Below are 24,253 nucleotides of genomic sequence, written 5' to 3'. Positions count from 1 at the left end.
GATTGCTTTTTTTTTTATTAAAAAAATTTTTCTGGCCACGCCATGCAGCATGCGGGATCTTAGTTCCCCGACCAGGGATCGAACGACTGGACCGCAAGGGAAGTCCCCTAGATTGCTTCTTGATACACAAAATAGGCTTGTTTCTTCCCTTTGTTCTTATACTTTTTGGCCTAAAAGCCTCCTCTCATTTCCCGTAGGCTCCTCACCTGGGACCAATTGTAGACGAGCTGTTTGAAACATCTATTTTCCCTAAGCAGCTGCCAGTGAACTGAGATCCAAATACTAGCTCAGCCGAACCCTGGCCTCCCCCGTGACTCGGTCTGGACTGCAGGCTCCACTCCACAGCACATGGCCAACTCTGGGCAGGCGGTGCCTCCTGGGCCTTAGTCCCACTGGTGAAAGGGGCCCCAAAGGCAGAGCCAGTGCAGTGAAACCCTAGTACCCCACAGCTCCAGGTCCTCAGATCTGTGACAGGGGCTACCTACCTATCCTTGTGGGACCCCTGGTGCCTCACCCTCTCATCAGATGGTGTCAGGGGTCAGCAGGAACACATTTTGAACAGATGTCAGCCCTATCCTCAGGAAGAATCTCTTTCCATTCCTGGGGGGTAGAGGTGGGAGATGGGAGCAGGGAGATGGGGAATGGGCTTTGAACTGGCAGAGGTGGCTGCTAGAAAGCCCCCTCCCTAAGGTCCCAGCTTTTGACATTCCAGGGAACCCTGCTCTGGTTGAGGGTTCTGCCTGTTTAACTCTTGGGTGTAACTTTTCCAGTGTGCCCCCGACACCGGAGACCCACCTTCTGTTTCTCTCCTTGGTGCATCTAGAAAGGCAAAACGAGGACAGTGTGACTTCCTCTGCAGGACCTCTGGACCAGCACCGTATCCACTTAAATTAACAAGCAACCGGTGAAATAATTTTTATAATATATTTGGTTAACTCGATTTATCTAACAGATTACGTTTCAACTTGTAATCAACATAAAACATCATTAGGGACTATTTTACATTCTTTCCTTTGTCCGACATGTCTTCAGCACATGTTAATTAGGACTAGCCCGTTTCAGCTCCATAGCCACGAGTGGCCAGTGGCTACTGTGCTGGACAGGGGTGGGGGAAAGAAGTCCCGCTGGCCCCGTTTTGCCCTTCTAGACGTATCAAGGAAAGAAACAGGTGTGTCTCCTGTGTGTGTGTGTGTGTGTGTGTGTGTGCGTGTGTGTTGGGGGGGTCACACTGGGAAACTTATGGCCAAGAATTACACAGGCAGAACCCTCAACCAGATCGGGGTTTCCCGGAATGTCAAAAGCTGGGACCTTAGGGAGGGGGCTTTCTAGCAGCCAGCTCTGCCAGTTCAAAGCCCATTCCCCATCTCCCCGCTCCACGCCCCCATTCCCCCAGGAATGGAAAGAAATTCTTCCTGAGCACATGGCAGTCAGCTGTTCAAAATGTATTTCTGCTGATCCTCGACGTCACATGATGGGAGGCTAAGGCATTATGCGGTCCCACGAAGAAAGTCTAGAGACTTCCAGAACCCACAAACCTTCTCATCCATCATGGGAAAAACCTGTCTGGTTCCACTCGCCCTTCTCTAAGGGTAGTTCGCTCGCTGCCTCCTGGTTCACCAAGAGGCCCCGGCGGACTTGACCCTGCCCCTCCGCTGCCCCGGCTGCCGGCGCCCCCGACCCCGGCACCCTTGCTTGTTGCCCGGCCCGGCCACGTTCGCTACCGTCCTCTTCTCCGACCGCAAGCTAGGCCGGGCGGGGGCGGCGGGGCGGGGCAGCCGGGGCCCCGCCTCCCTCGCCGCGCCTCCGGGTCGCCGCCTGCGCCCGGGAGCTCCGCCGCCGCCGCCGCCGCCCGGGAACCGGGAGCCGGGCCGCCGTCATGCTGAGCCGGCTCGGGGCGCTGCTGCAGGAGGCCATGGGGGCGGTGAGGCCGGGGACGCTGCGGCGCGCGGGGCCTGGGCCGGAAGGGCGGGCGCGGGGCCGGGGGAGGAGCCGGCCGGCACGCGGGCGGGCGGAGGGCGCGGGCCGCCTCCAGGAAGGGACCCCCCCCCACCCGGGCCGTGGTGCACCTTCCCGGGCCTCCTCGCTCCCCCGCCGCGCCCCTCCCGCGGAGCGCTCCCCGCTTCCAGTGGCTTCTTTCCGAATCGTGCGTGTTGCCAGCTCCTCTCCAGGTCGCTCCGGCCCCTAACCCTTCTCCCCGGATTGCTTCCTGTTTATTTCTCCTGCTCCCCGAGTCTCTTCCAATTCCCAAACTCCTCTGTGCCGAGTGATCCCTAGTCACCCAATAGTTTCTTCCCAAAATTCCCCCCAAGGCCCCTCCCCCAGCTTGGGTGCTTCCTCCTCCCCCACGCTCCTCCCTTCCTGGTCACCCGGCCTTAAAAAATAGCTGCCCCTTACCCTGGTTCCGAGCCCTCGGCCGCCTCCAAGACCACACACAGGCGCACTCTGCCCTCTCACCTTGGACTTGGGAAGTGCAGGCTCCGGACTGGCCAAGTCCCCAGGAAGGGTACAAATACAGTCGGGGGGCGGGGAGGGGGGGTCGCCTGGCCCAGGAAACAACCGTCTGCAGGGTACAAGCGCGGTTTCCAGAATACTGTCTCAACACCAGGCCAGCCCTAGCCCCACTGACCTTGAGTCAGGAGAGGCCAGCTGCGGTGCGGCCTGGGGCGGCCAGCGGGGACGAGGAGTGTATGTTTCTGCCATTTTCTGTTGGGGTTGAAGGCTGGTGAGAGGCGCCCACGGCGGCTGTTCTCTTCATTGAGCGAGATAAAAGTGCCGTTTAGTTAGGGTAGGCGGGATCCACTTAAAGCAACCCTGCCAAGATTCTGCCAGTAAAGTTAACAATTCTTTTGTCTCACAGTATAAACCCTCCCCCTAATTGATCAGTTGAGTGTATCACATGTTCTCAGGAGAAACACCCTTGGGTTGCATCCCCTTCCTCCCCAACACACACACCAAATCAGAGCTTGTTAATGAGCGAGAACAGTCTCAGCCTTAAGCAGACTTGTGAAGAAAGTGAAAAGCTTCAGCTCTTTCTCCTCTCCCACCCGCCCCAGGCCTGCCCTGCTGGTGTTCAGGAGCCTCCGGCCATCCCACCTCAGAGTGGGTTCCAAAATGATCTCTCCTCCCTTCCTCCCCATCCCCAATCAAAATAACTGTCATTTTAGAAAGTAATCTGACACTCCTTCATACCTCTCTGGGAAAGCTCCACACACAAGGTGGGTGGACTGGATAGACAGGACCCTAGCCCTGAGAAGTGAATTTCTCATGTTTCCTATGTGGAAATTTCAGTGTCAGTGGCTGCAGGAGTATTGCTGGTCAAGGGGGATATTTTTAGGCAGGTGATCTTAGGCCCCTCAGTATACAACATATAGATGACGCCCTGGAAATTTGGCTGTCCCCGTGTGACCATCAGGAGAGATGGGGACCCCTCTCCCTCCCACCCCCAAGCTTGAGCATAGGTCTTCCCAGGGCTGGGTCACCGGGTTAAAACCCCCAGCAAGTTGCTTGACTCCTAGTTAAGGAGGAAGAGTGCTCCTTTCCTGCCCTCTTCTGACAAAATAGAATAGCAATCTTTAGTGTTATTTGTAAATATAATATTATCTTAAAAAAGTAATCATTTGGTGCAGTTTCCTTGGGCTGGAGTTACAGTAGCTAATAACAGATTCAGGCAAAGATTACCCCCCTGCTTTCTTAGCTCTAACGGTCTGTTTTGGCTAACCTTTGTTCTCCTGTTTCTCCTTTTCTTGCTGGATTTTTTTTTTAATTTATTTTTTTATTTTTGGCTGCGTTGGGTCTTTGTTGCTGCGTGCGGGTTTTCTCTAGTTGTGGCGAGCGGGGGCTACTCTTCGTTGGCGGTGCACATGCTTCTCATTGTGGTGGCTTGTTGCGGAGCACCAGCTCTAGGCGCACGGGCTTCAGTAGTTGTGGCACGCGGGCTCAGTAGTTGTGGCTCGAAGGCTGTAGAGCGCAGGCTCAGCAGTTGCAGTGCACGGGCTTAGTTGCTCTGCGGCACGTGGGATCTTCCACGACCTGGGCTCAAACCCGTGTCCCCTGCATTGGCAGGCGGATTCTTAACCACTGTGCCACCAGGGAAGTCCCTGGATTGTTGTTTTTTGATTTAAGTCCAGCTTAAGGCTTTAGGAGACTATAAATGAATTTTAAGGCAAGATGAGACCCCATCACAGGTTTGTGTGATGACTGTAGCGGGGTCAAGGGTCAGAGGGCTTTCCCAGAGACAAGGAACTGTGGAAGGGGCTGAAGGAGTTTGCTGAGATATTTAGTAAATATCAATGAGTAATCACTCCGTGCAGAGCCCTTTCGGGGCAAGCGGAAACAGAACCCTGGCCCCCAGGAAGCTCACAGTCTCCCGGAGAGATGACTGCTCACTCAACAATAATAGCATCACGTAGAATGTGGTAAGATGCAGTCACTCCATATGGATGGTGTGTTTGGAACGACTGTGCGAGGTGCCACTCCTGTAAGAGTCGTGGTCCCCACAGCGAACTTTGAGAGAAGACAAGACTGCCTGGGCCGCCAAGGCTGGGGGAATACTTCAAGGCCTCTGATTCAGTGTGATTGCTTCCTCCTCTTGTCATAATGGTCTGCTAAGCATTCATCCTGTGTCTGTCTCCTACACACCCGCCAGATGACTCTTCCTCACACAGTTCTGATATCACTGACCTGCACCCGGTGGCCTGCACAAAAAAATTTTTTTAATTAAAAATAAAATCAGACTTCTTGGTTTGGCCAAGAAATTCAAGGCCCCACACACTCATCAATCCATCCTTGGCCCCGACATGCTTTGCAAAGTTCCTTCTGCAGGAAATGTCTCTCCTATTTCTCTAATTGTTGAAATCAGACCCAGCTCTTCAGGTTTTGGTTCCCGCACGACCTCAGTAAAGCGTCTTTGTTCCATTTGTTGGAAGTGACCCCTCTTCGCCCGAAGGTCATTCTCCACCTCTCCTATGTTCTCACACTACTTCAGTAGTTGAGTTATTCAGCGTGTTTTATATTCTCTTCTCCTCCACGGCATGTCGGGAGGACTGGCTCTTAGACAGCCTTGTATGGCTTGTAACATCAGGCGTGGTGTCTTGTACGTGGTAGGCACTCAGCAGATACCTACTGAGTGAGTTACGGAAGGAGGAGACACCCGGTCCTGTGGTGCAGTAAAGCGTGAGTTTAGAGATGCATCTGGGGGCCGCAGAGATGGCTTTGTGGAAGTGGTGGCCCTGAGCTGGACCTCACTGGGGACTGCTAGGACCTAGACAGGTATAGGGGGAGACGGGGCCTCCTGGACAGAGGAGTGGTCGGAGCAAAGACTAAGAGGTAGGGATATAGGTAGGGACTATGCATTTTTCTCCAGCGAAAATTTACCCTGCAAGAAAAGAGAAGAAATGTGCTTTTTTGGAGAAGTTTTTAGGGGAACTGGTTGTTACCAGTTCAAGGTTAGTTCCAGCTGGGGCATGGAAATGGAGAGAGCACTTTGGGAAAGGGAGGAGGTTCGGGGGTTGCTCACAGCAGATCAGAATTCCCCCGGGGCAATCGAAGGAGTCAGAGGAGATGTGGACAGGAGCAGAGCAGAGAGGAGCTAGGGGTGCATGGCCTGTAGCCATGGACAAAAGATGCAGCACATTATAAGTAAGGCACTTTCTTAATATTCCGCTAACGTTACCCATCTGGCTGAACTGAGCTGTCGTGGCCTTCAACCCGGATTTTCAGACTCTCAGACCAAGAGGGACCTGAAAGCTTTGTCTTTGCCACATTTTCCATCTGTATCATTTTGATTTTGTTTTGGTCGTGCTCTCCTGTTTCCCTCTATGTACCTCTGTTGTAGCATAACCACAATATATAGAAATGATCTGTTTCTGTGTCTGTTTCCCCTACCATCAGTCTTAACTGCTCTGGGACAGGGGATATAGAATCATGACATGTGCTCATGTCACAGCATTTCCAGGAGGGAGAGGGGGGTCTGAGGAAAGGAACCAGGAGATTGTTGGCAGATTTGGAGACAATGTGCAAATGTCCTGGAGAAAATGTTTAACTGTTCAATTTGAGAACCCACGATCACGGTGCCTCCTCCAGGGCCTAGCACACGTCCGACACTTAGCAGATGGTGGAATGTCCTTTCTTTTTTTTTTTTTTTTTGCGGTACACGGGCCTCTCACTGTTCGGGCCTCTCACTGTTGTGGCCTCTCCCGTTGCGGAGCACAGGCTCTGGACGCGCAGGCTCAGCGGCCATGGCTCACGGGCCCAGCCACTCCGTGGCATGTGGGATCTTCCCGGACCGGGGCACGAACCCGTGTCCCCTGCATCGGCAGGTGGACTCTCAACCACTGCGCCACCAGGGAAGCCCTGGAATGTCCTTTCTGATGAGTGCGGCGACCACTTAGGTTGTGTCTGCTCTCTCCACAGCGGGAGCCCAGCATTGACCTGCTGGAGGCCTTCGTGGAACACTGGAAGGGCATCACAAACTACTACATTGAAAGCACAGGTGGGGCCTGGTCTCCTTCTGAGCAGGGATCCCTGGAGGGAGCAGGGAGGAAGGTGTGGGTGGAGTCACCCTGCAGCTCAGAGATGCAGGTGTCCTGAGGAAGGTGACATCCGCTGCTCACGAGTTCAGAGTGGGGGCTGCCCCACCCTGACCTTCTGGGAGGGGACCTGTGTGAGGTAGGAGTGGGGACAGGGAGGCTGAGGTCTCACTGGCCTGACTCTGCAGCCCAGAGGTTGAATGCCACTTGCCCCCAGCTTCCAGTTGGGCAGAATGTCCAGGCCTTCAGTCTCCAAGTGCCTGGGCCCTGTGCCTAGGGCTTACTGATTAAAGAAAAGAAATGGAATAAATTCCTCTTTTCCGTGAGCCATCTTACAGGGCATTTCTCTTGTAGAGACCTGGCAAGGCATGTAGCACACCTGGTCCTTCTCCCCAAGCCGACACTCTAAAAAGCCAAAGCCTTGGGTCATCTGGGCCCATCAGGATCACTCACCGAGGGGGCAGCGTCTCATTGGCTGCTTTGTAGTCAGTGTGCTGGGATTGGTGGAGATGCACTGGTTGCCAGGTAACCTTTCCTGCATCCCTAGCCTTCCACCGCCTGGAGTTCAGACTGGGGTTTGATTCCAGCCTGCACCTTTCCTAAAGGCTTTTTTTCCAGCCTGCGCCAACCCAAGAAATTAAAAGTGGCCTTTGGACACTCTGAGGGACCCTCTGAGCGTTCTGTTAGACGAGGTTCCTCAGTCTTGGCACTGGTGACACCTGCACTGGATCATTCTTTGTTGTAGGGGGCTGGGGAGGGTACAGTGTATGTTTAGCAGCTGACCTCTGACCTCTACCCACTAAATGCCAGTAGCACCCCTTCCTTCCCCATTGTGATAACCATAAATAGCTCTCCAAACATTGCCAGATATCCTGGTGAGCAGGGGCGGGATCACCCGCAGTTAAGAACGATTGCTTTAGACTGAAGATCCCTTTTTTTTTTTAACTGAGATATAAAGGACACATTAGGTTGGCCAAAAAGTTCGTTTGGGTTTTTATAGCATCGGACGGAAAACCCGAACGAACTTTTTGGCCAAGCCAATATAATTGCTGTAATCAATTGAATATACTGATTCAGTACATGGAAATACGGAGAAATGATCCCCACAATAAGTCTAGTTAACATCTGTCACCACACATAGCTACATTTTTTTTTCTTATGATGAGAACTTTTAAGATCTTCTCTGTTAGCAACTTTTAAACATACAGTAAAGTATTATTAACTATAGTCACCATACTGTACATTACATCCCCAGGACTTATTTCACATCTGGAAGTTTGCAGCTTTTAGACTGAAGATCTCCTGACAGGGAGCCCCAAGCTACCGGAGACTAGGAAAAGATCTAGAACTGCCTTGGGTCCACCTGGGGCTTCACCTGGGCCCAATCCATTAATTTCCAGACTGGTCCCTGGACCGGAGATGCAGGGGTGGGCGAGGTGAGCTGCCCTGCTTAAAAGCCAATGCTTTCAAGAAAAGCTAGGGGGTGCTCCAAGGCCAGTCCCAAAGTACCAAAACTTTCTTTATAAAAATACTCTACCCTCTGAGACTGACTAAGAAAACCCCACTAATCAGCTTCTCCATCAGGACCTGGGCACTGTGCAGTGAGTTTGAGTCTGAACCCATGGTCATGCATGGATTTTTTTTTTTTTTTTTGCTTTGTAAAAAAAATAGAGTATTGCCTTCCTTGAGTATAAAAGAGACATAAACAGGCCCCAGGAGGTTATCTGTTTGGAAGCTGATCGAAGATGGCTTCTAAATAATATAACAGAGACTCTTGAGCCCACAGCTTTTCACTCAGGCCCAGAGCAGGCCTGAAGCCCTAGCAGGTGTCCTTCTGTAGGCCCCAGGGTTCAGAGAAAAAATGCTGCTGCTTTCCTCTCATAAAGTGCTGGGGCCTGCACACATGCTCCGTCAGAGGGCTGTATCCTGGGCTTCATCTAGGAGGTCTTTTGTCTTTTTAACTAGAGAGGCATCAACTGTAAACTTCTCTTTTCTCTGGTCTTTGACGAAAAGTGTTAACCTGGCCTGCTCCAAGTTGGCCTCCACCTCCCTCCGCCCCCTAGGCCCTGTGGGCTTGACCCCATCCAGCCAGAGTGCGCCTCTTCACCCCATTCACCTTGTTTGCTGAATCTTGATTAGATGAAAACACCCCGGCCAAGAAAACGGATATTCCCTGGCGGCTGAAGCAGATGCTGGACATCTTGGTGTATGAGGAGAAACAGCAGGCGGCAGCCGGTGAGGCGGGGCCGTGTCTGGAGTACCTACTGCAGCACAAGATCCTGGAGACCCTGTGCACGCTGGGCAAGGCCGAGGTGGGCAGGACCCCGGGTGCCTCTGGAACTTTCCACCTGAGCCGGTGTCCGGCAGGTCTACCTGTGCTCCTCCCGGTGCCCACACTGGGGGCGGGGCACTGAGGCTGTCTCAGAACACCCCGGGCCCTTGCTTATTTGCTTTGGTGGCGTGTTCTCGCTGTCGTCGGGGTTGAGGACGTGTTTCCTTTCATTCAGTCCGCGTTCGTTCATCAAAGATGCACTGAGGACCAGCCGTGTGCCAGTCTGTGTCCTGGGTACTGGGGACCCGGCAGTGATTGAAACAGGCGAAAACTCTAGTGGGGAGAGGCAGAATAATCAAAGGAGCCCACGTATAGTATGTTCAATAAGGACAAGGTTATGGACGAAAATAAAGCAGGAAGGGGGCGGGACTTCCCTGACGGTCCAGTGGTTAAGACTCCGCGCTCCTGATGCAGGGGGCACGGTTGGATCCGTGCTCGCAACTAAGATCCCGCATGTGCGGCCAAAAAGGAAAAAAGCAGGAAGCGGGCTTGGCAGCGTAGAGGAGGCCGGTTTCCAAGCGTGAGGGAGAGAGGCTGGCGGAGAAGGCCCCTCCGCGCAGTGAAGGGGGGAGCGGTCCGGGCGGGGGCGTGGCCTCGCCGCCTGACTGACAGGCACTCTCCCCCGACCCGCAGTACCCGCCAGGCATGCGGCAGCAGGTGCTCCAGTTCTTCAGCAAGGTTCTGGCCCAGGTGCAGCATCCCCTCCTGCATTACCTCAGCGTCCACAGGCCTGTGCAGGTGAGGGACCCAGAAGCTAAGGGGTGTCTGGGGGTGAGGCCTATGCTTTCAAGAAAAGCTAAGGGGTGCTCCTAGGCCAGTCCCAAAGCACCGGACCTTTCTCTACAAAAACACCCTCTGAGACTCTAAGAAAGCCCCCAAATCCAGCTTCTGCATCAGGACCCGTGCCGCAGGTTTGAGTCTGAACCCACGGTCGTGCACGGGTTTTTTTTTCTGCTGCCCCATTCTTCCTTCTCTTCCCTGCCACCCCATTCCCCTCTGTCTCTGTCCTGCTCCGCTTCCAGAAACTTCTCCGACTTGGTGGGACAGTTCCTGGATCCCTCACAGAAAAGGAGGAGGTGCAGTTGACCACTGTCCTCTGCTCCAAGATCCAGCAGGATCCAGCCCTGCTCACCCATATTCTAGAAGTGAGCGCCTCTGGGGAACAGGAGCGGGAGGGCCCAGACCCCAGGGCAATCCCCCGTGGCCCTTCTGAAGAAGCAGAAGGATGGAGCGGGAACCGGGGAGGCACTCAGGCAGCTTCCCCTCCAGCTCCACGCTGAAGCCGCCCACCCCGTATTCCCACGGGGCCATCATGGGGCGTGGTCTGCACCACAGCCTGGCCTCACGCAGCCTCCCTTGCAGGGTAGAAAGACCGTTGGTAGGAAGGAGGCATCCAGAGAAGCCACCGCCCTGCCGAGAGAGGCAGCCACCGTCAAGAACGAGGAGCAGCCCCACAGCAAAGCTCCTGACAGGGGTGCCCAGGGGGCCCGGGCCTTGAGCACCCAGCTGCCTGCTGAGACCGAGGAGCCAGATGGAGGCACTGGGGAGAGCAACCTCATCACCTCGCTGATGGGCTTGTGCAAGAGCAAGGTGCCGGCTGCCGAGACGCAGGGAGCAGGGATGGGGAGGGCGAGTTGCTGGGAGGGCACTTGGGGGATCCGCCGCACGTCACTGAAGTTGTACCCTTATCCCCTAGAGAGGTCGGGTGGCCCTGAAGGCCCAGGAGAACCTGCTGCTCCTGGTAAGCGTGGCTTCCCAGGCAGCTGCCACCTACCTGGTGCAGAGCAGCCCTTGTTGCCCTGCCATCGTCGAGCACCTCTGCCAGCTGTACCAGTCCCTGCCCAGCTTCCTGGACCCTGCAGACATTGCCACTTTAGAGGGCATCAGCTGGAGGTAGGCGCTCGGCCAGGGAAGGCTGGGCTGCATCTTCAGAAGCCCTACCCGTCATGTTCCCGGTAGCGGCTCTTCTTGTTTTCCAGGGGGCGTGGGGACCCCTGCTGGCCACCATCTTCCTGAGGTTACAGCCCATGCCCAAGGGCCTTCTCGCCTTCCAGGAAAGCATCACTTTGGCTTCTGCCCTCAGAGCCCCCAGTAGAACTGACCCCCCGCAACGGAGGTTCTCGGGCAGAGGGCCAAAGGGCCCAGCTTCCTGGACAGAGCTGAAGCAGGCCTCACAGACCTCCCTCGCTCTCCCTCAGGCTACCCAGTGCCCCGTCCGATGAGGTCTCCTTCCCCGGCAAGGAGACCTTGGCTGCCTTTTTGGGCTGGTTTGATTACTGCGACCACCTCATCACAGAGGCACACACGGTGAGCGGGGTGGGCGATGGCAGGGCTCTCCTTGGGTGTCCCCCGCTTCATGGTGCTCTGTTTGTGTCTCTACCTCAAGGCCCCAGGGGGTCTCTTGGGAGCTGGGTGGGGCCCGGGGTCAGCAGAGACCCTCTCTCTACCTGTTGTTAGGCTCTGTGCAAGGACACAGCTGTTTCTCAGTGGAAAATTGTCTATCGGAGGTAAAATGTGTTTGAGACGTGTTCTTTGGCGCCCAGGTGGTTTCGGATGCCTTGGCAAAGTCCGTGGCTGAGAAGTTATTTGTGGAGATTCTGCAGCCCCAGCTCCTGCATGTGTAAGTTCTGTGCAGTTCCCTTGGGCATAACCATAGTCTGGGCGAACCACCCACCCCACCAAGCCCCTTCCTGCGCCCGAGACCAGGGACCTCCTTGTCCAGAGTCATGGGGGTCTGTGGGCTCCGTCCGTTGATGTTTGCCTGTTCCCCTGACACACTCGTGGCTCAGAGCTACGTAGGCTAAAAAAGGCCTCCCACCCTTGGACTCTAGGACCTCAGGAGGGGGTGGGGTGTGAGCAGAGAAATACCAGCCGAAAATGCAAGGGAACCAGGAAAGTGTGCTGCCCCCTACACCCCTTCCCTCCCTGCCCCTACTCTGGTCTCAAGGGCCCCGCCTGGCTCAGCGTGCCCTGCCTGTAGGTCTGAACAGAGCATCCTGACCTCCACCGCCCTGCTCACCGCCATGCTGCGCCAGCTCCGCTCCCCTGCGCTGCTGCGGGAGGCCGTGGCCTTCCTCCTGGGCACGGACCAGCAGCCTGCAGCCCCCGAGGACAGCCCTCACACCCTGGGCGGCCACCTCGTCAGGCACTGCGACCACCTCTCTGATGAGGTGAGGCGGGCGGGCCCTCCTCTCTAACCGCTCCCTGGCCCCCAACCCCTGCCCAAGGGACTTCCTGAAGCTTCTTCCCATTTGCATTAGCTTTCCAGGTGGTTCTACCTTTGAGGCCATTGAAATCCAACTCCCCACCCCCACCCCCAGCCAGAAAAAGGCAGAAAAAGGCAGTGACCCAGTGATTGGTAGCCAAACTGCTTTTGTCACACAGTTAATTTTCTGTGATCACATACTTGTGATGGCACTCTTTATCTTACAAAATGCTTATATATTCATTTGGCTTGTTTGAAGCTGACAGCTCCGGGCCATTTGTTAGACATGGAAACTAAGGCTCGGAGGAGCCAGTGGGCTTGCCTGATACCACACCTCAAATGAGTAATGGGACAGGGACCAGCCAGACTTCTGGTTCCTGGGCCAACACCCATCTGCTCCCCTTAAAACCTGCCACCTTAGCCCCCGTCTGGAGGAGGTGACCCCCTCCTAGGGGGACTCCTCTTATCTGGGTGAGCACTTCCCAGGCACCCCTAGAGGCCGGGGTGGGGAAGGGGTGTCCTGCTGACCGCTTCTTGTCCCAGATCAGCATCGCCACGCTGCGGCTGTTCGAGGAGCTGCTCCAGAAGCCCCACGAGCAGATCATCCACAGCCTGATTCTGTGCCACCTCGAGGGCCGCCCTTACGTGGCCCGGGGCTCGCCTGAGCCCGAGAGCTACGAGGACACCCTGTAAGTGAAACTCAGTGCCTCGGGGAGGCCTCAGACCATTCGGGACCTCCCCCCCCGGCCGGCCCCCAGCACCCCACACCAGTTCCTGCGTTCACTGGTGCCTCGCTTGTCTGCCCTGGCACAGAGATCTGGAGGAAGACCCCTACTTCACGGATGGCTTCCTTGACTCTGGCTTTCAACCCTCCATGAAGCCTCCCCCTGCCCCCGTCACCAACCCCGATGGCAAAACAGCGGTGACCGAGATTGTCAACAGGTAGGAGCAGGTCAGGAAGTCTGAGCCACCTGAGTTTTGTTCCGTCTTTGGCCACAGCCCTGCTGGGGTGCAGCTGGGAGAGTGTTCCCTCAGGGCTGGAGGTGGAGCAGGGAGAGCAGGGCAGCCCAGGCGGGGACACCTCCACACCTAGGGTCCTGTCTCTTAGTTTCCTCTGCCTCGTTCCTGAGGAAGCCAAGACCTCGGCTTTCCTGGAGGAGACTGGATATGACACGTACGTCCACGATGCTTACGGACTGGTGAGTGTCAAGGCCTCTGCCGGCGCCCAGTTCTCACCGCTCAGAGCGTGGGGTTAATACACTCTGCTTCTGCGATCTCCCGCCCGAGGTGCTCCCAGCTCTGGCCTAGTGCCCGAGCCCCACCTGCCTGCGTGGCTCCCTCTGTCTGCTGGTGCCTCCTGACCGCTGGGCCCACCTAACTCTCCCCTCCTGTTTCAGTTCCAGGAGTGCAGCTCCCGAGTGGCGCCCTGGGGCTGGCCACCAGCTCCCCCACCCCTGGACCCCCATGAGCCCGAACGGCCTTTCTTTGAGGGTCACTTCCTCCGAATGCTGTTCGACCGCATATCCCGGATTCTAGAACAGGTGCCCGACAGGGCTGGGCCCCTGCCACAGGGCGAGGGCCTCTGGAGTCCTTCAGGAGAGCAGGGCCCAGCCGTGGGGGTCCAGTCATCTTCTCTGCTCTGGCTCCACGACGCCCCTCAAGCCCCACCTTTCCCCAGGCGGGAAGCCCCATCTCGCCTCTGCTCCACATGCCCTGACGTGCCCTGGTCCTCAGCCCCAGGGAACCCGTGACACACACATCACATGCATCTCCAACCCCCGCGCGCGTTCACACTGGCCAGGCGCCTTGCTGGGGGGTGGGGGGCGCAGAAGTGCTCACCGCCTGTGCCAACCCTTGCTTGTCCACCGTGCTCCCCACAGCCGTACAGCCTGAACCTGCAAGTGACCTCAGTCTTGTCCCGGCTCGCCCTCTTCCCCCACCCCCTTATCCACGAGTACCTCCTGGATCCCTACATCAACCTGGCCCCCGGCTGCCGGAGCCTGTTCTCTGTGCTCGTCAGGGTAAGGATGCCCAGGCCAGAGGGAGCGTGCCAATGCTGAGGACAGGAAGGGAGGGGGAACAGGACAGGGGTGCTGGGGGCTGCAGGAGTGGGCACCCTTGCCAGCTCCAGGGGAAAGCACTGGTACCACCCCCCTCCCATGGTGCGACAGAGCAAGGGACCCTGCGGCAGTGTCGCTGGTCTCCTCCTCAGTCCCCTCTTGTTCCCACTCTAGGTGATCGGGGACTTGATGCAGAGAATTCAGAGGGTGCCTCAGTTCCCAGGCAAACTGCTTCTGATGCGCAGGCAGCTGATGGGCCAGGTCCCCGGGGAGCAGTAAGTAACAGCGGGAAGCGGGTGCCCAAGGAAGAGCCCTGGGGTGGGAAATCTAGGGCTTCCGGGTGGGGGCGGCGCCAGGCCGGGGACAGAGGAGGGCCCGTTGCTGAGGCCTGTGGTTCCTCACGGACAGAGGTGGCTGCCGCCGGGTGATCCCTCACAGACACTGGGATACCACGCTGGCACGCTCCCCACACCTCCCAGCCGTGACCCCCGCCATGCTGTCTCCTTCAGGCTGGACCACCAGACCCTCCTCCAGGGCGTGGTAGTCCTTGAGGAATTCTGCAAAGAGTTGGCTGCCATCGCTTTCGTCAAGTTCCCCCCACATGGTCCTCACCTGCGCCTCTCTGAACCCCCAGAAGGGCACGTCTGAACCAGGAACACGACACCTCTGCCCGAGAGCTGCCTCCCGCCTGGCACTGCCGCCACCACTGTCCTCCCGGGGTGGGGGCTTGGCTCCGTCTCCTTCACATCCCGGGGACCTCCGCCTGGGTGGAGGTCTGGGCTTCCACTCTCGGGTTAACTCAAGACGACCTTGGCCTGTTGGCTCCACCAGACTGGGTTTCAAGGAGTGGGTCTCCGAGGTATCAGAAGCCAAGTAGCAAAGGAGGTGGCTTTCTGGGCAGCATGGTGTCCTCGGGGCCTTCTCTGGGGAGCTGGGTGACGGCCAGGTGAGCCCCCACACCCAGAGCTTCATGCGTCCTGTGCCTGTCACCTGTCTCTGTGGGCCATCTGTGGCGAAGGCCAAGACCTGAGACTCATTCCAGGGGCACGAGGGGGAGTGAGCTGATGGCTGAGGCTGGTCAGGACCACAGGCCAGAGAGGTGCGGGCACGACCCTGTCTCTGCCACATCAAGTACCATAGATGCTGCCGAGACTTGACGTTTTCTCTCCTGCCTTCTTGGCTTAACCATTGGGGAAGCGGCAGTGGACAGCAGGGGAAGCCCCTCTTCCCGCTCAGCCCTCCTGGAGACTGTTGCACAATTGCCAACAGCCTCGTGGCAAATGCCCAAAGCCTGCTCCGCGCCCAGCTGGGGGCAGCCGCTTATGAGAAGCTTGGTGCAGCTGCAGCCAGGGTGGGAGAGGGCCTGGGGAGCCCGGGGGGCTGGATGCCAGGCTCCAGCTCCAGCTGGTTTCTCTCTGGCGCCTTCTGAACTTGTCTCGGCAGGTCCCCGACACCTGGGCAGAGGGGCTCAGAGACCGGGGGAGGCCAGGCCTTGCCCTTAGCATCCTGCCAGGGTTCTCCGTGGAATTCAATCCCAGTGGTGCTGGAAGCTCTGGGTCCGGGTGAGGCCAAGATGCCCGCCAGACCGTGGGCCCCACCCCAAGGCCTGGCCGGGGAGTGGGGCTGGGGCACAGGCAGCCAGCCGGTCATGGTGTGGTTCTCCCTGCATGACCTCCACGGCTGGGGCCGCCACCCCGCCCGGCCCGAATCTGTCTCAACCTGCAGGAGCACCCAGGCGGCGCCAGGCATTACCTCACAGCAAACTGCACTTGCTGGCTTCACTCCTGGGCAAGGAGGAGCAGGCCAGAGCCCCACTCGCTTCATTTTCCTGCCCATGCTGCTTCTAGAAGCCGTCCACAGGTTGCCAAGAGGCGACGTGAAAGAGGAGGAAACTCAGTGACCTCTACCTCTCCTGCATCCCTCCAAGCGGAGGAAGATTTAACTGCTGCCCCGGAGGACACTGCACGTGCCTGCACGCGTGTGTGCGCACGTGGGCGTTGGTGTGGGACAGGGGAGCCGAGCTCAGCGGGCGGGTTGGGTCTGGACTCTTCGATTCAGAAAACGTTTCAGCGTCTGGGAGTCAGACACTCCGCTCCCCAATGCACTCGGGCATTCGCACCGTGTCCCCCGCTGGACAGCACGGCAATAAATGGTGTGGTTGTGTGGACACAGCTGCCCTGTTCTTCTGCACCCTTTGTGTCCTTCTGCCCAGGGCTCCACTGCTGATTCAGGCCCATCTTCCTAAGGGAGGCGAATTAAATTCCTTTTCCAGCACAGGGGTGTACGGGGGCAGTGTGTGTGTGGTGGGGGCCGGAGGGGGAGTGGTAAACAGAGACAGGCTCTGGCAGTGCAGATCTGATGTTCCCCGGCACCTACCAGGAACCAGCCTCTCTTGGCCAAGCAGCACTATTTCTGCGCGGCTTGCCTACAGCTGAGAGCCGGCAGCCCTGGAGACGCCACGAGGGAATGGGCCACCTGAGGCATCTGTATGCAAGTCTCCTTTTTAGTGTTCATGTTGTGAGCGGTATGACTGCTTTAGTGGTGAACAGTGGGCCTGATACTTTAAAAGATCTTGTCCCTAAGTGTATGCGTGTGGCGACCCTCTGGGGGGGGGGTCCCCAAGAGTACTCCAAGGCAGGGAAGATGAAGATGCAGTGAGGCCTGATCCGTGGCTTTCGCCTCCTCGTTGCTTTTTAAAAGCATCCCCCTGTGGGTTGCCTTTAAAAACACCAGTGCTCCAATCCCGCCCTCCACCAATCAATCACATCTCTGAGGGTGGGCCCACAGTTGTTTTTAAAGCTCTCCAGGTGATTCTAATGGGCACCCAGGGTTGAAAACTACTATAGGCTAAATAATGGAAGATCACTGTCTTTCAATGTGGATGTGGACCAGCGGGTCTCTCCGAGGCTGAGAGAAGGGAAACCAGAATGAAAGGGTTTGTCTCCCTCATTTGGAAAACGTCTGTCTGTAGAGGGAACAAGAGTATTCCTACCACAGCCCCAGAGGCCAGAAAAACAAGATGGCAGCCCAGAGAGGCAGGGAAGGGGGGCTTTGAGGTTATCCTGGTCCTTCGGTGTCAGAGTGGAGTTACTTCAGAAGGGAAACCCAGTCAAGTATTTCCCTGCTCAGAACAAAACCTGTATGTTAGTGGTGAGCGTATAGCAGTAAGTAGCGTGAAATATTTTCCTCATTTCCTTTGGTTTTCCCTTAAACTTTAGTAAAATTCTTTTTAAAAATAATTCCTACCATGATTCAGCTGAGCTGAGGGGAAATGAAGAGAGGGTTTTGGTCTGGCTTTGGGCTGGAGTTGTAGAAAGGCAGAGGCAGGAGCCTGGGGGGCAGAGCGAGGTCGGGAGGGATCTGTCGGAGAAGCTCAGGCAGAAAGACTGGGGGAGAGAGGCAGGGGCAGCTCTCACAGCTCCTCGCCCACCTGAAGCTTCTCCTGGCCTTCTCACTGCTCAAACCTTGGAGGGGATGTAGTCACATCCCACCTGGCAGGCAGATGAAGGAGCCCCAGCGGGCCCAAGACAGGCTGTGGTGGACAAAGGAAGCCTGCCAGCCGGTCACCTGCAGTGTCGCCTGCTGTCTGGGAAGGCCTGGGTGTTATCAGCAGGGTGAGGGAAGGAGCTTCTCTTGATGGCAGCCCCCCTTTCCTGCTCACTTCCAACCCACAGAGACATTTAGGCGGGAAGGCAAAGTAAGCAACACCTATTTACTCAGCCAGGGACCCACTCCCTTGCAATGACCTCCCCCAGCACCCCTTCCACGTTCTAAGTGCCTGAGAATCTGGATGAGGCCCTTACTGAGGCGGGCACGGAAAACGATGAGGAGGTGCCACCTCAGGTCCAGAAAGTCCTCACATCCCCTTAGGGAGTCGTGCCCTCATTGTGCCCTCAGGGCAACTGGGTCCTCGAGCTCTGGACTCCTTGCTTGGTTGAAGGCACTGTCCCTTCTGATGCAGTGCAGGGACCTGCTCCATGGCAACAAGAGACGGAAGTCCCCCTGGGAACCAGAACTGCCCTGCTGCCCATGCAACAAGATCTCTACCAACCCCCTGTGCCTCTCAGAGGCAAAGCCTCCTCTGAAGCACAGACGCCATCATACAGGGGGTCAGACGGCCTGAATGTAAGCGCAGGTTGTGCGATTACTGCCCATGGGAACCCAGCTCCTGGCCCACTGACGGCAGCCTCCTATCGGTTGATTGGGACAACAGATGATTCCTGAAGCCTCTGTAAGAGCTGGCTTTGTAGGTCTTCCTCCACCACCTTCCACCAAAAGAAGTTCTCGCCCCGAACCTTCGGTGGCTCATTTTGGATACCTGGATTCCGAAAAGCCACCGTCACCAGCACGTTCAGGCAGATGCCATCGGTTTGGTCTTTGCCCAGGTGCTGCAGTCCAAGCAACCCCTTGGTCTCCACTGCCAAGTGGTGCAGGGTCAGACACTCCTGTAGCAGACGCAGGACGGCCATCTTGATGCCACCCCTCTGCTCTATGGGAGCAAAGCCACAGGCGGTGATGGGCAAGTGAGGCATCCCCACTGTGCCCACCAACACCCACACTGTCTGGACACTGGTAAAGGTGGCTACGAGCCGCTGGCAGACCAGACTGCAGGGAAGTTCTTGGGGCAGAAGGAGAGGGTGCCCGGCTCGCTGGCGATACTGGGCGGCTAGCTCTATCAGATGCAGAATGTCGTGGGCTCGCAGCGGGGTGGGCAGCGAGGTTCGTGGGTACCAGCCAGCCTGCAGGGACTCCGCATCTGCCTCCTTGGGAGTCTTGAGAATTCCACCTGGGGGTGATGTAGGTGACAGGGTAGGGGGAAAGGTATTATGTTGAGGGAGGTGCTGGGCCCGGCAGAGTAAAGGGCCACCCAGGGATCTAGCCCTGACCCAGGGGGGGCCCCGAGTCAAGTCCTCAGTCTGGAATCCGGAGATGCCAGGTTTGTATCAGCCAGAACAGGGGCTCATCTCACCCGAGGACAAGCTGGGGAAACGGTGTCAACTGCCCTCTGCCCACACTGCCATCCACTGGGTCATACCTGTGGGGCGAGCGAGAAACACAAAGCGGATCCAGGAGGGGCCCCGCTCCTCCACAGATAGCAACGTCAAAGGCTCACACAGCAGCCCGGCCTCCTCCTTCACCTCCCGCTGCAGCGCCTCCACAATGGTCTCCCTGGGCTCCATCCTCCCCGCGGGAAGGTACCACGACCCACGGCACTCCTTCTTGGCCTCCTGGATCAGTAGCACCTCATCCTGAGGGGAGAGAGAGGAAGGATCCTCACCCACCACAGCCGGGATGGGAGCTCCTGGGGAGCAGCACAGCCAGCAGCCTTTGCTTGCCCTGGGTCCCTAACAAATCTCAGCTACAGCTGCTCAATACCCACATTCTGGGGGACACCCTGAAATTGCTGCGCTCTCCAGACGACTGGCCCTTGTGTGTCTGGGGACTGCAGCTGCCTCAGTGATTCATCCTTCTTTGCACTCAAGTTTCCATTTCAGAAAGGGGCTAAGATTCCTGGGAGCTGCCTCAGGGGCTGGACATTAGGCCTCCCAGCGAGGGTTGCCATGTGTCCTGCACTGATTCGAGTCTGCATAAGTCACTGCATAGCTCTCACCTCCCCTTGTGGTTTATAAACTGCTTGTGGCCAGTCCTCACACTGGAGTCTAGACTTTGAAACACACCCCAAACCCTCACCCCGTACAACTCCTACCTATGGCTCCGGCCCCTTCTAGCTGTTGTCACAGCAACCTGTACAGGGATCAGCACCAAAAAGAGCATCACAGGGGGGTCAGAAGGCCTGAGTTGTAAGCGCAGGTTGTGCAGTTACTGCCCATGGGACCCAGGGGAGGTCTCTGAAGCACTGGACAGGTCTTTAAGAGAGCCCACTCCGCGGCGGGCACTGTGCTAGATTCTGGGGAAAGGAAGAGGCGTAAGATAGCCTCAAGGAACTGAGGCCTAGAGGGATGGGACAGGCAGGCTCCTGGGCCTTAGTTTCTTTCTTTGTACATCGGGACAATGGCAGGGTTGGGCTGCACAAGGCTCAGATGTAACTGTGAGAGTGCTTTGCAAAACTGGGAAGAGCCACACACCAGGAAGCGGTGGCTGTTGCCGGTATGTCCTCTGTCCCCACCGGGGTTGCCTGCGAGCCCGGGAGGCCTGGTCGGTGGGCCTGACGGGCGGACGCTCACCTGCTCGTTGAGGAACACGGCCAGCACCACGTAGCAGACGTTCTTCCGCAGCCGCACCTGCGCCGGCGTCTCCCCGGCCGGCCCCGAGTCATAGCTCTGCACGCGCAGCCCCCGGCCCCCCAGAACGGCCGCCAGTGTCCCTGCCAGGTCTTCCGAGGCCATCGGGTCCCCAGGGAGAAGGCGGGCCCCCCCCCCTCCCCCCCCCGCAGACCGGCCAAGCCGGGTGGGATGAACTTGGGTGACCGTGGAACGCGCCGCCCTCACACCCTCCCCTTGCGAACTCGGGCCAGAAGCGCTCGCAAAGCGGAAGCGCCCGGCGAGCCCTGGCCGCTGATAGGCTGCGCGTCACCGCGACCGGCCCGGATTGGCTGGCTCGCATCTGTCACGGTGGGGCGGGGCCAGTCCGTAAAGGGGCGGGGCCAGTCCGTAATGGGGCTGGGCACCGCGCCCTGGCAGTGCGGACCCCGCCCCGCTTCTGCCTCTCTATCGGTTTCTCCTCTCTCTTTCCCGGCGCAGCCAGCCGCCAGCCAAGCTAATTCCTCCCGCGCGCACTTGTCTGCACCGGTTCCGACGATGATGTCATCCTGCCCGCAGGCTGCGGAGCGCCGCAGCGGCCAGCGACGGTGACGTTATCCCCGGGCCCGAGGCTTGGACCCACTGTCCAGCTTTTGTCGTAAACAAACCATGGCCTTGACCGAAATGACACTTCCCAGATAACCTTTCTTCACTAAAAATGGACTTGGCTGTCACGTGGCAGGGAGGACACGAGCTCCTGCCTTGGAGGAGATTTTGATCTAGTTGGAGACGTGGACATAGACATATAATGGAAAGTCAACTGATTTATAAGCCAAGGACTAAAAGATTGGTTTGGGCATGAGATGCTACAGGCGCTCAGAGGAGTGAGGGAGCAGAGCTGGGATGCTCAAGGTGTGCCTGGCGATGGAAGGCGGGATTTGGGGCAGAGATCAGCCTGCCCAGCCCTCAGTATTCTCCCGGCGCCCTGCCTGCCGCATTTCCCTCGCAGGGTCAGGGCCCTCTCCCCTGCAGGGGCCGGGTCCTGCTCTTTGTTGTCCCCCGCCCCCCGCCCCCGCAGTTAACGGAGCCCTGGAATATTGAGAGATGGTGTGTGGGTTGATTTGGGGAGCTCCTGCTTCCCCCGCAGCCTGATCTTTCCTCCTCAGAGCTTCCTTTAACCTCCTCTCAGGACAGGAAGGCAGGGCCAGCTGGAATGAAGCTGAAATCAGCCAAGTCTGAGCTCTTCAGCCCCGGTGAGGGCTCCCCTTTCCCTCCTGCTGGCTTTGGGCATGTCCCTTTTGGGGGAACAGTAGCTTGGTGGAGCAGACAAAGCGCTGGACTTGGAGCTGGATGCCCAGCCACTGCTTCCTGGCTGGCTCTGTACCCTGAGTAAGTTGTGGGCCTGTTCGCTCATCCAGTATGCTCCTAACAGCTCTTCCTTCCCAGGGCTGTCGGGAAGGTGAGACATCATGAGAGGAGCTCTGTGGGCTGTCTGGCGAGGGTCACCACCACCAGGCAGCCCACCAACCCTCCAGGCTGGGCCCCCCTGGCCACAGCACTTGTTGCTACCACACAAAGGCTCATTTTCATGAAATGTGCCTCCAGGGCCACCGTGAACTAGACCTTACTCTCGGGAATTCCAGCCACACCAGATCAGCCTCCTTAGGCCCTTCTCACATACTGAACTTACTGCAAGGTCCCTGGAGGCAGGGTGCTGGATTAGGCTGTGGAGTATCCCCGGGGGGCCTGCAATCTTTTGAGGCACTTGGTGAACGCTGCTGCCCCTACCCCTATCCAAGACCTGTCACGTCCCAAACAACTGAACTCACAGGGCTGAAGTCAGGCCCCCAGGACTGCAGAGCAACTTGTCGATGTATTTGCCGCACATACACGCGTGCGTGCGTGCGTGTGCGTGTGTGTGTTTAGACCTTGATTTTCCCATCTGTGAAGTGGGGACAGTGTTAGTCCCAGACTCCTTTCTGCCTCCCAGGGATGATTTGAGAGAGAGTGAGGTCATGTCTGGGCAGGGCTCTGAGAGTCTCAGAGGCAGCCTAAGATAAATACCAGATGTCCTAACTGACCGGAAGAGCAAAGGCTGCAGCAGACCGTGTCTCCACTCCCCCCATTATCACTGGGAAAAGCGCTCCTCTCCTGTTAAGTGGACCTAGTCACCGCTGTGATGAAGAGCACATGAGAAACTTGAAAACCAGTTGTAAACTGTGAAGGGCCCCACGGGCAGAAGGCCCTTGAGGGAGTGTACCCAGGCCTTGGCAGATTCTGAGAGGGACAACAGAAAGTAGACTTCCTCAAGGTGTTGGGAGACAGAGCACACACCAGACTGAGTCACGAGAGACCCCAAGACAGAACTGGAAAAGCCAAGGGAGGGAGGGGGGCTGAGATAGAAACTTCCAGAACCTGAAACAAAGGTAGGTCTCCATCAGGTTTGCTCTGCATCCTCCATTCCCACAGAGGGCAGAGCACTGGCGGGTGTGGGTGGCTGAGCAGCACAGTGGACGGAAGTGGCTGAACTGGTTGGCCCCGCGGTGCAGTGCTCCCAGCACCCACAGGAGCCAGGCCTGAGCCAGCCATTTTGGGGCCTGTGGACACACGTGCATGCGAACAGGAAGGCAGCTTAGGCAACCTCGGAAACAGGCCGGGCAGGCAGGGTGGGGCAAGGGTGTCTGTGAGGCTAAAGTCATTTAGGGAGCAGCAGCCCTGGCCCTGGACAAAGCAGGAAGGGTGAGGAGGACAGTAGCCCAGAGTACAGGGAGGAGGAGGTCTGGCTTCAGCCTGTGCCCTGCCACTAGCTTGCTGGGTGACCTTGCAGGAGCCACATCTACCCTCTAGGCCATCTGTAAGGTGGTTGGGTGGATCCTAAAACAGAAAACTGGTGAAATCCCAATAAAATCTGTTGTTTAGCTAATGGTAGTGTTAATATCAATTTCTTACGTTTCGATCATTGTGCCACAGTTCTATAAGATGTTAATGGATGAAGGTAACTGGGAACTCTCTGTAGTATCTTTGTGACTCAACCGGAAACCTCAAATCATTTCAAAATTAAAAGTCTAAAAAAAAAAAAATAGGACTTCCCTAGCGATCCAGTGATTAAGACTTTGTGCTCTCACTGCCTAGGTCCCGGATTCAGTCCCTGGTCAGGGAACTAAGATCCTGCAAGCCGCATGGCACGGCCAAAAAAAAAAGTCTAAAAAATGTACTTGAGGGCTTCCCTGGTGACGCAGTGGTTGAGAGTCCTCCTGCCGATGCAGGGGACACAGGTTCGTGCCCCGGTCCGGGATCCCACATGCCGCGGAGTGGCTGGGCCCGTGAGCCATGGCCGCTGAGCCTGCGCGTCCGGAGCCTGTGCTCCGCAACGGGAGAAGCCACAACAGTGAGAGGCCCGCGTACCGAAAAAAAAAAAAAAAAGTACTTGATAAGAAAAAAAAAGGCAGCATTGGATATACACACTCTGAGGTCACTTCCAGCTCTGAGGTTGTGCCTCTGTGATATCCGGGCCAGTGAGCAGGGCTGGAGCAGGTGGACAGTGGGATACAGGGAAGCAGAGGCCCGAAGTGCAGGGCTGTCCTGAGGGGTGGCCTGCTGAACCTCCTTGAGGAAGAGGGCCACCAAGTGCCCCAAGCTGTCTCAGGGTCAGTTCCTACCTGGACCGGTTTTATTCCCAGGTCGAGTTCTGAAACATTTGGTCCACCTGCTGCTTGCTAGGAGCCACACCCAATATGCCCTCAAGGGTGCTGTGACCTGCCATGAAAGGGGAGGCCTCAAAGAGGCCTGGAGGGGAGAGAGGGCCTGTCCCGGGGCCATCGCCATCTTCCCACAGGAAGGACACTGTGTTTGGGGTTCTGGGGTGACATCAGGGCACGGCTATACAAGGTGAAGTGTAGGTAAGGATGGGTCACTCCGTGCCACTTGGA

The 24,253-nt window shown here is 57.1% G+C and overlaps 2 protein-coding genes across 2 annotated transcripts; one reads left to right on the top strand and one right to left on the bottom strand.

The window, feature by feature from the left end:
- The first annotated feature begins 1,836 nt into the window (after nt 1-1,836).
- FHIP2B (FHF complex subunit HOOK interacting protein 2B) lies at nt 1,837-14,772 on the top strand. Its single transcript, XM_065878969.1, has 17 exons — nt 1,837-1,921; nt 6,412-6,490; nt 8,667-8,839; nt 9,493-9,597; nt 9,882-10,004; nt 10,222-10,449; nt 10,556-10,752; nt 11,058-11,166; nt 11,403-11,479; nt 11,840-12,029; nt 12,608-12,753; nt 12,878-13,006; nt 13,173-13,263; nt 13,462-13,605; nt 13,945-14,085; nt 14,299-14,399; nt 14,634-14,772. The coding sequence occupies exons 1-17, from the start codon at nt 1,877-1,879 to the stop codon at nt 14,770-14,772; spliced, it is 2,217 nt and encodes a 738-aa protein (XP_065735041.1). The 5' UTR covers nt 1,837-1,876.
- Nucleotides 14,773-18,314: 3,542 nt separating this feature from the next.
- NUDT18 (nudix hydrolase 18) lies at nt 18,315-20,471 on the bottom strand. Its single transcript, XM_065879694.1, has 3 exons — nt 20,310-20,471; nt 19,160-19,373; nt 18,315-18,910 (listed from the first exon to the last, which is right to left on the bottom strand). Exons 1-3 carry the CDS (start codon nt 20,469-20,471, stop codon nt 18,315-18,317), a joined length of 972 nt encoding a protein of 323 aa, XP_065735766.1.
- Between the last annotated feature and the right edge of the window lie 3,782 nt (nt 20,472-24,253).

The sequence above is a fragment of the Phocoena phocoena genome, chromosome 6 (genome assembly GCF_963924675.1).
Source record: "Phocoena phocoena chromosome 6, mPhoPho1.1, whole genome shotgun sequence".
Lineage (NCBI taxonomy): Eukaryota > Metazoa > Chordata > Mammalia > Artiodactyla > Phocoenidae > Phocoena > Phocoena phocoena.
The sequence above is the reverse complement of the archived record's forward strand: the minus strand, read 5'-3'. Positions and strand labels throughout refer to the sequence as shown.

What these genes read in the sequence shown, in the direction of transcription:
- FHIP2B (XM_065878969.1), top strand. Translation starts at nt 1,877, where the DNA reads ATGCTGAGCCGGCTCGGGGCGCTGCTGCAGGAGGCCATGGGGGCG. An exon ending in TGCAGGAGGCCATGGGGGCG is followed by an intron (nt 1,922 to 6,411) that starts GTGAGGCCGGGG and finishes CTCTCTCCACAG; the next exon opens with CGGGAGCCCAGCATTGACCT. An exon ending in GCGACCACCTCTCTGATGAG is followed by an intron (nt 12,030 to 12,607) that starts GTGAGGCGGGCG and finishes TTCTTGTCCCAG; the next exon opens with ATCAGCATCGCCACGCTGCG.
- NUDT18 (XM_065879694.1), bottom strand. Translation starts at nt 20,471, where the DNA reads ATGGCCTCGGAAGACCTGGCAGGGACACTGGCGGCCGTTCTGGGGGGC. An exon ending in CCGTGTTCCTCAACGAGCAG is followed by an intron (nt 19,374 to 20,309) that starts GTGAGCGTCCGC and finishes CTCTCCCCTCAG; the next exon opens with GATGAGGTGCTACTGATCCA. An exon ending in GTTTCTCGCTCGCCCCACAG is followed by an intron (nt 18,911 to 19,159) that starts GTATGACCCAGT and finishes CATCACCCCCAG; the next exon opens with GTGGAATTCTCAAGACTCCC.